We start from the raw sequence: 13,410 nt of genomic DNA, 5'->3' as shown, positions 1-13,410 counted from the left end.
CTCCTCACTAATTGCTGATTTTGATATCATATTTGTGTACAGATGATTTCCTTGCTTTACTCTATGTTTGCCTTTACCAGTGAGCTTTTCCATTCATAATTTTCCTGTTTCTAGTTGTGGCCTTTTCTTTTCCACTTAGAGAACAATCTTTAGCATTTGTTTTAAGGCTGGTCTGGTAGTGCTGAATTCTCTTAGCCTTTACTTGTCTGTAAAGCTTTAGATTCTCCGTCGAATCTGAATGTGAGCCTTGCTGGGTAGACTATTCTTGTTTGTAGATTTTTCCCTTTCATTGCTTTAAATATATTGTACCACTCACTTCTGGCCTACAGAGTTTCTGCTGAGAAATCAGCTGATCACCTTATGGGATATAGGAGTTCCTGTGTATGTTTTTGTTGCTTTTCCCTTGTTGCTTTAATAATTTTTCTTTATCTTTAATTTTGTCAAGTTGAGTACTATTTTGTCTTGGTGTGTTCCTCCTTGGGTTTATCCTACCTGGGGGTCTCTGCACGTCCTGGGCTTGAGTGACTGTTTCCTTTCCCATGTTAGGGAAGTTTTCAGCTATTACCTCTTCAAATACTTTCTCAGGTCCTTTCTCTCTTCTCCTTCTGGGACCCTGATAATATGAATGTTGGTGCTTTTAATGTTGTCCCAGAGGTCTCTAAGACTGTCTTCATTTCTTTTCATTCTTTATTATTTTCCATGGCAGTGATTTCCAACAGTCTGTCTTCCAGGTCAGTTATCCATTCTTCTGCCTCAGTTATTATGCTATTGATTCCTTTGTGTATTTTTCATTTTCAGTTATTATATTGTTCATCTCTGTTTGTCTGTTCTTTAGTTCTTCTAGGTCTTTGTTAAACATTTCTTGCATTCTCAATCCTTGCCTCCATTCTTGTTCCAAGGTCTTGAATCATCTTCAATATCATTATTCTGAATTCTTTTTTTTTGCCGTTTTTTTTTTAACATCTTTATTGGGGTATAATTGCTTTACAATGGTGTGTTAGTTTCTGCTTTATAACAAAGTGAATAAGTTATACATATACATATGTTCCCATATGTCTTCCCTCTTGCGTCTCCCTCCCTCCCACCCTCCCTATCCCACCCCTCCAAGCTGTCACAAAGCACCGAGCCAATATCCCTGTGCCATGCGGCTGCTTCCCACTAGCTATCTACCTTACTACGTTTGGTAGTGTGTATATGTCCATGACTCTCTCTCGCCCTGTCACAGCTCACCCTTCCCCCTCCCCATAACCTCAAGTCCGTTCTCTAGTAGGTCTGCATCTTTATTCCTGCCTTACACCTAGGTTCTTCATGACATTTTTTTTCTTAAATTCCATATATATGTGTTAGCATACGGTATTTGTCTTTTTCTTTCTGACTTACTTCACTCTGTATGACAAACTCTAGGTCTATCCACCTCATTACAAATAGCTCAATTTCGTTTCTTTTTATGGCTGAGTAATATTCCATTGTATATATGTGCCACATCTTCTTTATCCATTGATCCGATGATGGGCACTTAGGTTGTTTCCATCTCCGGGCTATTGTAAATAGAGCTGCAATGAACATTTTGGTACATGACTCTTTTTGAATTTTGGTTTTCTCAGGGTATATGCCCAGTAGTGGGGTTGCTGGGTCATATCGTAGTTCTATTTGTAGTTTTTTAAGGAACCTCCACACTGTTCTCCATAGTGGCTGAACCAATTCACATTCCCACCAGCAGTGCAAGAGTGTTCCCTTTTCTCCACACCCTCTCCAGCATTTATTGTTTCTAGATTCTTTGATGATGGCCATTCTGACTGGTGTGAGATGATATCTCATTGTAGTTTTGATTTGCATTTCTCTAATGATTAATGATGTTGAGCATTCTTTCATGTGTTTGTTGGCAATCTGTATATCTTCTTTGGAGAAATGTCTATTTAGGCCCATTTTTGGATTGGGTTGTTTGTTTTTTTCTTATTGAGCTGCATGAGCTGCTTGTAAATTTTGGAGATTAATCCTTTGTCGGTTGCTTCATTTGCAAATATTTTCTCCCAGTCTGAGGGTTGTCTTTTGGTCGTGTTTATGGTTTCCTCTGCTGTGCAAAAGCTTTGAAGTTTCATTAGGTCCCATTTGTTTTTTTTTGTTTTTATTTCCATTACTCTAGGAGGTGGGTCAGAAAGGATCTTGCTGTGATTTATGTCATAGAGTGTTCTGCCTATGTTTTCCTCTAAGAGTTTGATAGTTTCTGGCCTTACATTTAGGTCTTTAATCCATTTTGAGCTTATTTTTGTGTATGGTGTTAGGGAGTGATCTAATCTCATACTTTTACATGTACCTGTCCAGTTTTCCCAGCACCACTTATTGAAGAGGCTGTCTTTTCTCCACTATATGTTCTTGACTCCTTCATCAAAGATAAGGTAACCATATGTGCATGGGTTTATCTCTGGGATTTCTATCCTGTTCCATTTATCTACATTTCGGTTTTTCTGCCAGTGCCATATTGTCTTGATTACGGTATCTTTGTAGTATAGTCTGAAGTCAGGGAGCCTGATTCCTCCAGCTCCTTTTTTCGTTCTCAAGATTGTTTTGGCAATTCGGGGTCTTTTGTGTTTCCATACAAATTGTGAAATTTTTTGTTCTAGTTCTGTGACAAATGCCAGTGGTAGTTTGATAGGGATTGCACTGAATCTGTAGATTGCTTTGGGTAGTAGAGTCATTTTCACAATGTTGATTCTTCCAATCCAAGAACATGGTATATCTCTCCATCTATTTGTATCATCTTTAATTTATTTCATCAGTGTCTTATAATTTTCTGCATACAGGTCTTTTGTCTCCTTAGGTAGGTTTATTCCTAGATATTTTTTTGTTGTTGTTGCAATGGTAAATGGGAGTGTTTTCTTGATTTCACTTTCAGATTTTTCATCATTAGTATATAGGAATGCCAGAGATTTCTGTGCATTAATTTTGTATCCTGCCACTTTACCAAATTCATTGATTAGCTCTAGTTTTCTGGTAGCATCTTTAGGATTCTCTATGTATAGGATCATGTCATCTGCAAACAGTGACAGCTTTACTACTTCTTTTCCGATTTGGATTCCTTTTATTTCCTTTTCTTCTCTGATTGCTGTCGCTAAAACTTCCAAAACTATGTTGAATAAGAGTGGTGAGAGTGGGCAACCTTGTCTTGTTCCTGATCTTAGTGGAAATGCTTTCAGTTTTTCACCATTGAGGATGATGTTTGCTGTGGGCTTGTCATATATGGCCTTTATTATGTTGAGGAAAGTTCCCTCTATGCCTACTTTCTGCAGGGTTTTTATCATAAATGGGTGTTGAATTTTGTCAAAAGCTTTCTCTGCATCTTTTCAGATGATCATATGGTTTTTCTCCTTCAATTTGTTAATATGGTTTATCACATTGATAGATTTGCATATATTGAAGAATCCTTGCATTCCTGGAATAAACCCCACTTGATCATGGTGTATTATCCTTTTAATGTGCTGTTGGATTCTGTTTGCTAGTATTTTGTTGAGAATTTTTGCATCTATGTTCATCAGTGATATTGGCCTGTAGTTTTCTTTCTTTGTGACATCCTTGTCTGGTTTTGGTATCAGTGTGATGGTGGTCTCGTAGAAGGAATTAGGGGGTGTTCCTCCCTCTGCTATATTTTGGAAGAGTTTGAGAAGGATAGGTGTTAGCTCTTCTCTAAATGTTTGATAGAATTCGCCTGTGAAGCCATCTGGTCCTGGGCTTTTGTTTGTTGGAAGATTTTTAATCACAGTTTCAATTTCAGTGCTTGTGATTGGTCTGTTCATATTTTCTGTTTCTTCCTGATTCAGTCTTCGCAGGTTGTGAATTTCTAAGAATTTGTCCATTTCATCCAGATTGTCCATTTTATTGGCATAGAGTTGCTTGTAGTAATCTCTCATGATCTTTTTTATTTCTGCAGTGTCAGTTGTTACCTCTCCTTTTTCATTTCTAATTCTATTGATTTGAGTCTTCTCCCTTTTTTTCTTGATGAGTCTGGCTAGTGGTTTATCTATTTTGTTTATCTTCTCAAAGAACCAGCTTTTAGTTTTATTGATCTTTGCTATTGTTTCCTTCATTTCTTTTTCATTTATTTCTGATCTGATTTTTATGATTTCTTTCCTTCTGCTATCTTTGGGGCTTTTTTGTTCTTCTTTCTCTAATTGCTTGAGGTGCAAGGTTAGGTTGTTTATTCGAGATGTTTCCTGCTTCTTAAGGTGGGCTTGTATTGCTATAAACTTGCCCCTTAGAACTGCTTTTGCTGCATCCCATAGGTTTTGGGTCGTTGTGTCTCCATTGTCATTTGTTTCTAGGTATTTTTTTATTTCGTCTCTGATTTCTTCAGTGATCACTTCATTATTAAGTAGTGTATTGTTTAGCCTCCATGTGTTTGTATTTTTTACAGATCTTTTCCTGTAATTGATATCTAGTCTCATGGCGTTGTGGTCAGAAAAGATACTTGATACAATTTCAATTTTCTTAACTTTACCAAGGCTTGATTTGTGACCCAAGATATGATCTATCCTGGAGAATGTTCCATGAGCACTTGAGAGAAATGTGTATTCTGTTGTTTTTGGATGGAGTGTCCTATAAATATCAATTAAGTCCATCTTGTTTAATGTATCATTTAAAGCTTGTGTTTCCGTATTTATTTTCATTTTGCATGATCTGTCCATTGGTGAAAGTGGGGTGTTTAAGTCCCCTACTATGAATGTGTTACTGTCGATTTCCCCTTTTATGGCTGTTAGTATTTGCCTTATGTATTGAGGTGCTCCTATGTTGGGTGCATAAATATTTACAATCGTTATGTCTTCTTCTTGGATCGATCCCTTGATCAATATGTAGTGTCCTTCTTTGTCTCTTTTAATAGTCCTTATTTTAAAGTCTATTTTGTCTGATATGAGAATTGCTACTCCAGCTTTCTTTTGGTTTCCATTTGCATGGAATATCTTTTTCCATCCCCTTACTTTCAGTCTGTATGTGTCTCTAGGTCTGAAGTGGGTCTCTTGTAGACAGCATATATAAGGGTCTTGTTTGTGTATCCATTCAGCCAATCTGTGTCTTTTGGTGGGAGCATTTAGTCCATTTACATTTAAGGTAATTATCGATATGTATGTTCCTATTCCCATTTTCTAAATTGTTGTGGGTTCGTTATTGTAGGTCTTTTCCTTCTCTTGTGTTTCTTGCCTAGAGAAGATCCTTTAGCATTTGTTGTAAAGCTGGTTTGGTGGTGCTGAACTCTCTCAGCTTTTGCTTGTCTGTAAAGGTTTTAATTTCTCCATCAAATCTGAATGAGATCCTTGCTGGGTAGAGTAGTCTTGGCTGCAGGTTTTTCTCCTTCATCACTTTCAGTATGTCCTGCCACTCCCTTCTGGCTTGTAGTGTTTCTGCTGAGAGATCAGCTGTTAACCTTATGGGGATTCCCTTATGTGTTATTTGTTGTTTTTCCCTTGCTGCTTTTAATATGCTTTCTTTGTATTTAATTTTTGACAGTTTGATTAATATGTGTCTTGGCGTATTTCTCCTTGTATTTATTCTGTATGGGACTCTCTGTGCTTCCTGGACTTAATTAACTATTTCCCATATTAGGGAAGTTTTCAACTATAATCTCTTCAAATATTTTCTCAGTTCCTTTCTTTTTCTCTTCTTCTTCTGGAACCCCTATAATTCGAATGTTGGTGCGTTTAATGTTCCCAGAGGTCTCTGAGACTGTCCTCAGTTCTTTTCATTCTTTTTTCTTTATTCTGCTCTGCAGTAGTTATTTCCACTATTTTATCTTCCAGGTCACTTATCCGTTCTTCTGCCTCAGTTATTCTGCTATTGATCCCATCTAGAGTATTGTTAATTTCATTTATTGTGTTGTTCATCGTTGCTTGTTTCATCTTTATTTCTTCTAGGTCCTTGTTAACTGTTTCTTGCATTTTGTCCATTCTATTTCCAAGATTTTGGATCATCCTTACTATCATTATTCTGAATTCTTTTCCAGGTAGACTGCCTATTTCCTCTTCATTTGTTAGGTCTGGTGCATTTTTATCTTGCTCCTTTATCTGCTGTGTGTTTTTCTGTCTTCTCATTTTGCTTATCTTACTGTGTTTGGGGTCTCCTTTTTGCAGACTACAGGTTCGTAGTTCCCGCTGTTTTTGATGTCTGTCTCCAGTGTCTAAGGTTGGTTCAGTGGGTTGTGTAGGTTTCCTGGTGGACGGGACTAGTGCCTGTGTTGTGGTGGATGAGGCTGGATCTTGTCTCTCTAGTGGGCAGGTTCACGTCTGGTGGTGTGTTTTGGGGTGTCTGTGGCCTTATTATGATTTTAGGCAACCTCTCTGCTAATTGGTGGGGTTGTGTTCCTGTTTTGCTAGTTGTTTGGCATAGGTTGTCCAGCACTGTGGCTTGCTGGTCGTTGAGTGAAGCTGGGTGCTGGTGTTAAGATGGAGGTCTCTGGGAGATTTTCGCTGTTTGATATTATGTGGAGCTGGGAGGTCTCTTGTTGACCAGTGTCCTGAAGTTGGCTCTCCTACCTCAGAGGCAGAGCCCTGACTCCTGGCTGGAGCACCAAGAGCCTTTTATCCACACGGCTCAGAATAAAAGGGAGAAAAAGTAGAGAGAATTAGTAGAAGTATGAGGAAAGAAAGAAGGAAAGGAGGGAAGGAAGGAAGGAAGGAAGGAGGAAAGAAAGAAAGAAGCAAAGAAGGAAAGAAGGCAAGAAGGAAAGAAAGGAGGGAGGGAGGGAGCGAGGAAGGAAGGAAGGAGGGAAAGAAGGAAAAAAGAAAGAAAGAAGATACAGTAAAAATAAAATAAAGTATAATAAAGTTACTGAATTAAAAAATTCTAATTTAGAAAAAAAAAAGGGATGGATAGAACCTTAGGACAAGTGTTGGAAGCAAAGCTATACAGACAAAATCTTACACAGAATTATACACATACACCCTCACTAAAAGAGGTAAAGGGGGAAAAATCATAAATCTTGCTCTCAGAGACCACCTCCTCAATTTGGGATGATTCGTTGTCTAAAGGAGGGAAGGAAGGAAGGAAAGAAAGAAAGAAAGAATGAAGGTAAAGTATAATAACGTTATTAAAATTAATTATTAAGAAAAAAATTTTTTTAAAAACCATGGACGGATAGAACCCTAGGACAAATGGTGGAAGCAAGACTATGCAGACAAGATCTCACACAGGAGCATACACATACACATTCACAAAAAGAGGAAAAGGGGAAAAAATCATAGATCTTGCTCCTAAAGTCCACTCCCTTAATTTGGGATGATTGGTTGTCTATTCAGGTATTCCACAGATGCAGGGTATATCAAGTTGATTGTGGAGCTTTAATCCGCTGCTTCTGAGGCTGCTGGGAGAGATTTCCCTTTCTCTTCTTTGTTCTCACAGCTCACCGGGGCTCAGCTTTGGATTTGGCCCTGCCTCTTCGTGTAGGTCGCTGGAGGGTGTCTGTTTTTTGCTCAGACAGGACGGGGTTAAAGGAGCCACTGATTCGGGGGCTCTGGCTCACTCAGGCCGGCGGGGAGGGAGGGGCACGGAGTGCGGGGCGGGCCTGTGGCGGCAAAGGCCAGCGTGACTTTGCACCAGCCTGAGGCCCGCCGTGCGTTCTCCCGGGGAAGTTGTCCCTGGATCCCGGGAACCTGGCAGTGGCGGGCTGCACAGCCTCCGCGGAAGAGGGGTGTGGAGAGTGACCTGTGCTCACACACAGGCCCCTTGGTGGCGGCAGCAGCAGCCTTAGCGTCTCCCGCCCGTCTTCGGGGTTTGCGCTTTTAGCCGCGGCTCGCGCCCGTCTCTGGAGTTCCTTTAAGCAGCGTTCTTAAACCCCTCTCCTCACGCACCAGGAAACAAAGAGGGAAGAAAAAGTCTCTTGCCTCTTCGGCAGGTGCAGACTTTTCCCCGGACTCCCTCCCGGCTAGCCGTGGTGCACTAACCCCTTCAGGCTATGTTCAAGCCGCCAACCCCAGTCCTCTCCCTGTGCTCCGTCGGAAACCGAAACCCGAGCCTCAGAGCCTCAGGTCGCAGCCCCGCCCGCCCTGGCGGGTGAGCAGACAAGCCGCTCGGGCTGGTGAGTGCCGTTCGGCACCAATCCTCTGTGCGGGAATCTCCCCGCTTTGCCCTCCGCACCTGTTGCTGTGCTCTCCTCCACGGCTTCGAAGCTCCCCCCTCCGCCTCCCGCAGTCTCCGCTCGCGAAGGGGCTTCCTAGTGTGTGGAAACTTTTCCTCCTTCACAGCTCCCTCCCACTGGTGCAGGTGCCGTCCCTGTTCTTTTGTCTCTGTTTTTTCTTTTTTTTCTTTTGCCATACCCAGGTACGTGGGGAGTTTCTTGCCTTTTGGGAGGTCTGAGGTCTTCTGCCAGCCTTCAGTAGGTGTTCTGTAGGAGTTGTTCCATGTGTAGATGTATTTCTGGTGTATCTGTGGGGAGGAAGGTGATCTCCGTGTCTTACTCTTCCGCCATCTTTCCCACAGTACCTATTCTGAATTCTTTTTCTGGTAGATTGCCTATCTCCACTTAATTTAGTTGTTCTTCTGGGGTTTTATCTTTTTCCTTCATCTGGGACACATTCCTCTGCCATCTCATTTTGTCTGATTTTCTGTGATTTCAGTTTACATTCCGTAGGCTGCTGGATTGTAGTTCTTGCTTCTGCTGTCTGTCCTCTAGTGGATGAGGCTGTCTAAAGGGCTTGTGCATGCTTCCTGATGGGAGGGGCTGGTCCCTGCCTACTGGGTGGAGCTGGGTCTTGTTCCTCTGGTAGGCAGGGCTGTGCTCAGCAAGATTTTTAGCAGCTTGTCTGCTGATGGGTGAAGCTGTGTTCCCACCCTGTTGGTTGCATGGCCTGAGGTGTTCCAGCACTGGTGCCTACAGGCTGTAGGGTGCGGCTAATGGCAGCCTCCGGGAGGGCTCACACCAATGAGTACTCCACAGATCTGCTGCTGCCAGTGTCCTTATCCCCACAGTGAGCCACTGCCACCCCACACCTCTGCAGGAGACCCTCCATTACTAACACATAGTTTGGGCCCCGTCTCTTATGAGGTCACTGCTTTTTTCCCCTGGTTTCTGGTGCACACACGATCTTGTGTCAGCCCTCGAAGAGTGGAGTTTCTGCTTTTCCCAGCCCTGTGGAATTCCTGTGATCAAACCCTGCTGGCCTTCAAAGCCAGATTCTCTGGGGCTCCTCCTCCTGTTGCTGGACCTCCAGGCTGGGAAGCCTGACGTGGGGCTCAGGACTTTCACTCCTGTAGGAGAACTTCTGTGGTGTAACTGTTTTCCAGCTTGTGGGTCAAGCACCCAGCAGGTATGGAATTTGATTTTATTGTGATTGTGCCCCTCCTACTGTCTTGTTGTTATTTCTTCTTTGCCTTTGGATGTAGGGTATCTTTTTTGGTAGGTTTCAGTGTTTTTTTGGTCAGTGGTTTTTTACCCGTTGATTGTGATTTTGATGTTTACATAAGAAGGGGTGAGCTCACGTCCTTCTACTCCACCATCATGAGCTAATCTGAGGATTTGTTACTGATATATTTAAAGGAAACCTTAAGCTGCACCAGACTCCATTCATATGCATAGTAGGAATCTGCTTACAAGAACTTTATACCTAAAAATGTGTTATCCACATTTATCACAATTTCAGAGTCCTAACAACATCATTATTTGAGTCACGTATCTTTATTAGCTCACAGAGCATAACCCATTAATTGCTAGCAGAGAACACTCCCCCTTGAGGGAATGAGTTACCGGAAGATTTGGTAAATTTTAATCAACCTTTTAAAAAGGTCCAGAACATCAGTAGGATGTGAGAGTTTAAGTTCTGGAGGGTAGGAAAGAGGAGTCCTCCCCAGACATCACAATTTTTCTTAGAATTGACCCTGTGCTTGATTTTCAGTCTGCCATAGTAAAATATAAGGTCTTCTTTTCCTGGGTAGCCATCTGTTCATGATAATTTTATTTCTTTAATAAATACAGTGATTAGAGGTACCTTTAGGAAGCCATTGGGAATATCACCATCCCCCACACTGCTATTTCCATCTAGCTTCCTGTACTTAGACCCAGGTTTCCAGGTATAGGTGAATATGTATACAGCTGCCTTACATTTTACACGCAGTAGACAAAAATGTATTTTCCAGAATGCCTTAAGAAGTCAGACTGCTTTTGAAAAAGAAGTTTTCTCAAGTTAAACATGCATCATTGTCCTTGTCACCCTTTCCATCCTCTGTGTTTGAACTGAGGAAAAGCAACTGCTCCTGTACCCTTTGAGTTTCCTATCTTTCTTGATTTTTTTTGTACTTCTCCACATCCTATCACTTGAGTCCCTCCTCATTTTGTTTTTGCTCTCATTGTCCAGATAAACATATCTGGCTATTATGCTCCTGATATCAGTGGATTCATCATTGTTATTGTTTGTTTTTATGTATAGAAAATATCTACCTTCTCCCAAACTTTATAATTTAAAGAAATATTGCCTATCTTAAAGCTAATTTTTTCCATAATAATATGTTCATATTCACCTTCCCTCTTTGATTTTATTCTCTTCTTAGTAATTATTAGATTAGGTAAAATATTTGGTAGTGGTATAAAGTTTATATAATACCAAATTAACGAGCATTTTATATATTCTTTTCAGAGATACATGAGTATTTTAATATACATTTGCCTAATAGATAGATCTTTTTTTCCCCTCCTACTGTTCTTGTTGTCAAACTTGCAGACTATTCTTGGTGCCATGAGGGATGCGGTCAAACACAGAACTTCTGTTTTCATTGCACACAGATTGTCAACAGTTGTTGATGCAGATGAGATCATTGTCTTGGACCAGGTAAGAGGTTGAACTTTAAAGTTTAGTGTTTGAAGAACATTAGAAATTGTTACAAACACAAGCAACTTAAATATTGTTTCTAAAGAAAGTTATAGAATTTTGTGTTATTTGAGTAAGACTGAATCCTGATAGGATTCCATTTTTACCTCCTTTTGATAAGAAATAATGCATACCACTTCCAAAAATGAATAAACTGTATTAACTCACTCTATTAAGGTTTTAAAAGCAAAGTTAGATGAGGAAGGCATTAAATCCTAATATGGTAGAGGCAGTTTTAAAGGGTATGTATTTAAAATAATTTTTCTTTATTCATTTTTGCTCTGTACAGAATCTTTGCTCATTGTCTTCACTGTATTTTATATTTTCATTTTTCTAATACCTGCACATACCCTTGATGTCTAAAAGAAAATTACCATAAAATAAAGTCATTTTCATGCATGGCCATTTTTATTTTATCTTTTTCCTCATGAGGAAAGTAAGAAAAAGGACAGCCTGCTTTATTTCTCTGAGGGAATTACTATAAGAGTATACTGTCTAAATGTTCTGAACAAATCAGAGTGCCACTATTGCGATTGGTAGATTTGAAAATTGTAATAGTTTTTCTTTTCTCCTCTCTGTAGGGATATCTTATTCCCACCCCCCTTTGTACTTGATTATTTCTAACAGTGTTTTCTATGCTTATTTCTCCATTCTAATACATAAGCCTTCAATTTTTTATCATTTTGAAAGCCTGAGTACTGGGAGTTAAGAGAGAAGAAGCATTCTCTTGTACTGTCTATATTGAGAGAGAATTTTTCATGCCACTCAAATTTCTTATGGGATATTCAGTTCTGTGATATATATATTATTTCTTTTATGTGTTACCTGTGCACTTTCTATCCTAGGTCTTCTTGTTCATTTGTTCAAAAATGCTAACATTCACTAAAATATAAACTGATTTTCTTCAGTATGCTTGTTCCAGCATGTCTTAAATGGGAAATTTTGTAAATATACTTTATTATCTCATTGATGTTCAGGTATCTGAAATAAAATCTGCTCTTTTGTGCTTTTTACTAAACTTTCCAATTGTATGCAGTCATGTACATAGAGCCTTTTCTTGTAAATATAAAATGTTAAAAGTACTTTAACAAGCATGTGCTTACCTACCTCATGCCAGGAGGTTCACAGTATCTATACAGTTATATCATAACATTGCCACTTGGGGTTTGGATTATAATTGGAACTAACTATTGATCATACCATTTGTATCTAAAATCTCTTTATGTTGAATTTGATGGTTCTATAATTGCTTGATTATGAAGATCAGAGATTTTCATTTTCTAGTGAAACTAATGTGACCTCATGTGTTCCGTCAACAGTCTCTGGTAGTATTAATATTAAGTCTGCATAACAGAGTTCCCAAGGCCCTTCCTCTTGCAGCCTGGTGATTACCCGTTCCCAGCCTTGGCAAGAGACTGGAGGTTTACTTGTCAGGAAATTGAGTCAGAGAGGCTCTGGACACAAGAAAATTACCAAGAACATTAACAAAGATGGGCGAGATTAACTGGAAATCAAAACATACCGAAGAATAAGACCACAGACCCTCCTGTGCCACTGGCTCCAAGAACCTTGCCAACCAATTATTTATTTCTACTGTCACCACTTCTTCCCTCACCAGCAGATAATTAGAGGATTCTTCTCTAGAGAAACAAAAGTAGCCCCATAAAAAACATGTTCATATTTGGGGACCCCCACAAAATGACCAGATACCCATATGATCATCCTACAGTGAAACCCAACAGCTGAGAAGTCCACTCCCAGGCACATAGAGCTTCCAGTAAGCTTTTTTTAATACTGTATTTTTAAGTGTCAGTGGATAATAAAGGAAGGCCTCCAAAGCAAGCAGAAAAAAATTCAGTAGAAAATACAGACAATGCAGAGAGCATAAGAAAACTTAAAAATATAATTAATATCATCAGAGGTCATGGAAAATATAGCATTTTAAAATAAGGACAAATGCTGTTAAGAAAAAAAGTAAAGAAGACTTAATATTGCATGAGTTCCAGGATACAGTGTTAAGTGACAGTAAGAAAGCTGCAAAAGAGTATATAGTATGCTACCTTTTGCAAGGAGGATGTGGGGGAAACATATGTATATTTACTTGTTTCTGCAAAAAGCAACCCTGGGAGGATAAACTAGAAACTAAAGACATTGTTTACCTGCAGGATGGAGACAAAAAGGGGTAGAGACAAAGGGGAGGGAGTAAGACTTTGCTGATTATACTTTTTTGTATTATTTTTAACTTTTGAACCATGCTAATGTTTTTATATATTTAAAAATCAACAAGGATGGGGCAGAAACAGGAATTGAATACAAACAGAAAGAAGTAAAACTAGGTACATAATGAATTAATAACATAACTGTGTAGAAGAAAAATAGCATGCAGAATTAACCCAAATAACTTTTGAACACATTACTCTGATTATTTAGCCTTAGTGGAATATATTATAAGGATAAAAATAACTCAGACTTGAAAAAAAATAACTCAGACTTGAACTTAGTAAGTTTGTTTTTGGTAGTAGCATGAGAGTAGCTGTTTTGAAACTATTTTGTGTATACTGTAAGACTG

At 39.5% G+C, this 13,410-nt stretch overlaps 1 protein-coding gene across 6 annotated transcripts in view; it reads left to right on the top strand.

Annotated features, from left to right (window-relative positions):
• Positions 1-13,410, top strand: part of ABCB7 (ATP binding cassette subfamily B member 7) — a 139,941-nt gene that overhangs the window by 121,966 nt on the left and 4,565 nt on the right. For all 6 annotated transcript variants that reach the window (XM_004283812.4, XM_004283813.4, XM_004283814.4 and 3 more), the window contains one exon: positions 10,695-10,802. In XM_004283812.4, coding sequence (XP_004283860.1) covers positions 10,695-10,802 — 108 coding nt within the window. The remainder of the gene's footprint in view (positions 1-10,694; positions 10,803-13,410) is intronic.

The sequence above is a fragment of the Orcinus orca genome, chromosome X (assembly GCF_937001465.1).
Source record: "Orcinus orca chromosome X, mOrcOrc1.1, whole genome shotgun sequence".
Classification (NCBI taxonomy): Eukaryota; Metazoa; Chordata; class Mammalia; order Artiodactyla; family Delphinidae; genus Orcinus; species Orcinus orca.
This window is presented reverse-complemented; position numbering and strand designations above follow the sequence as displayed.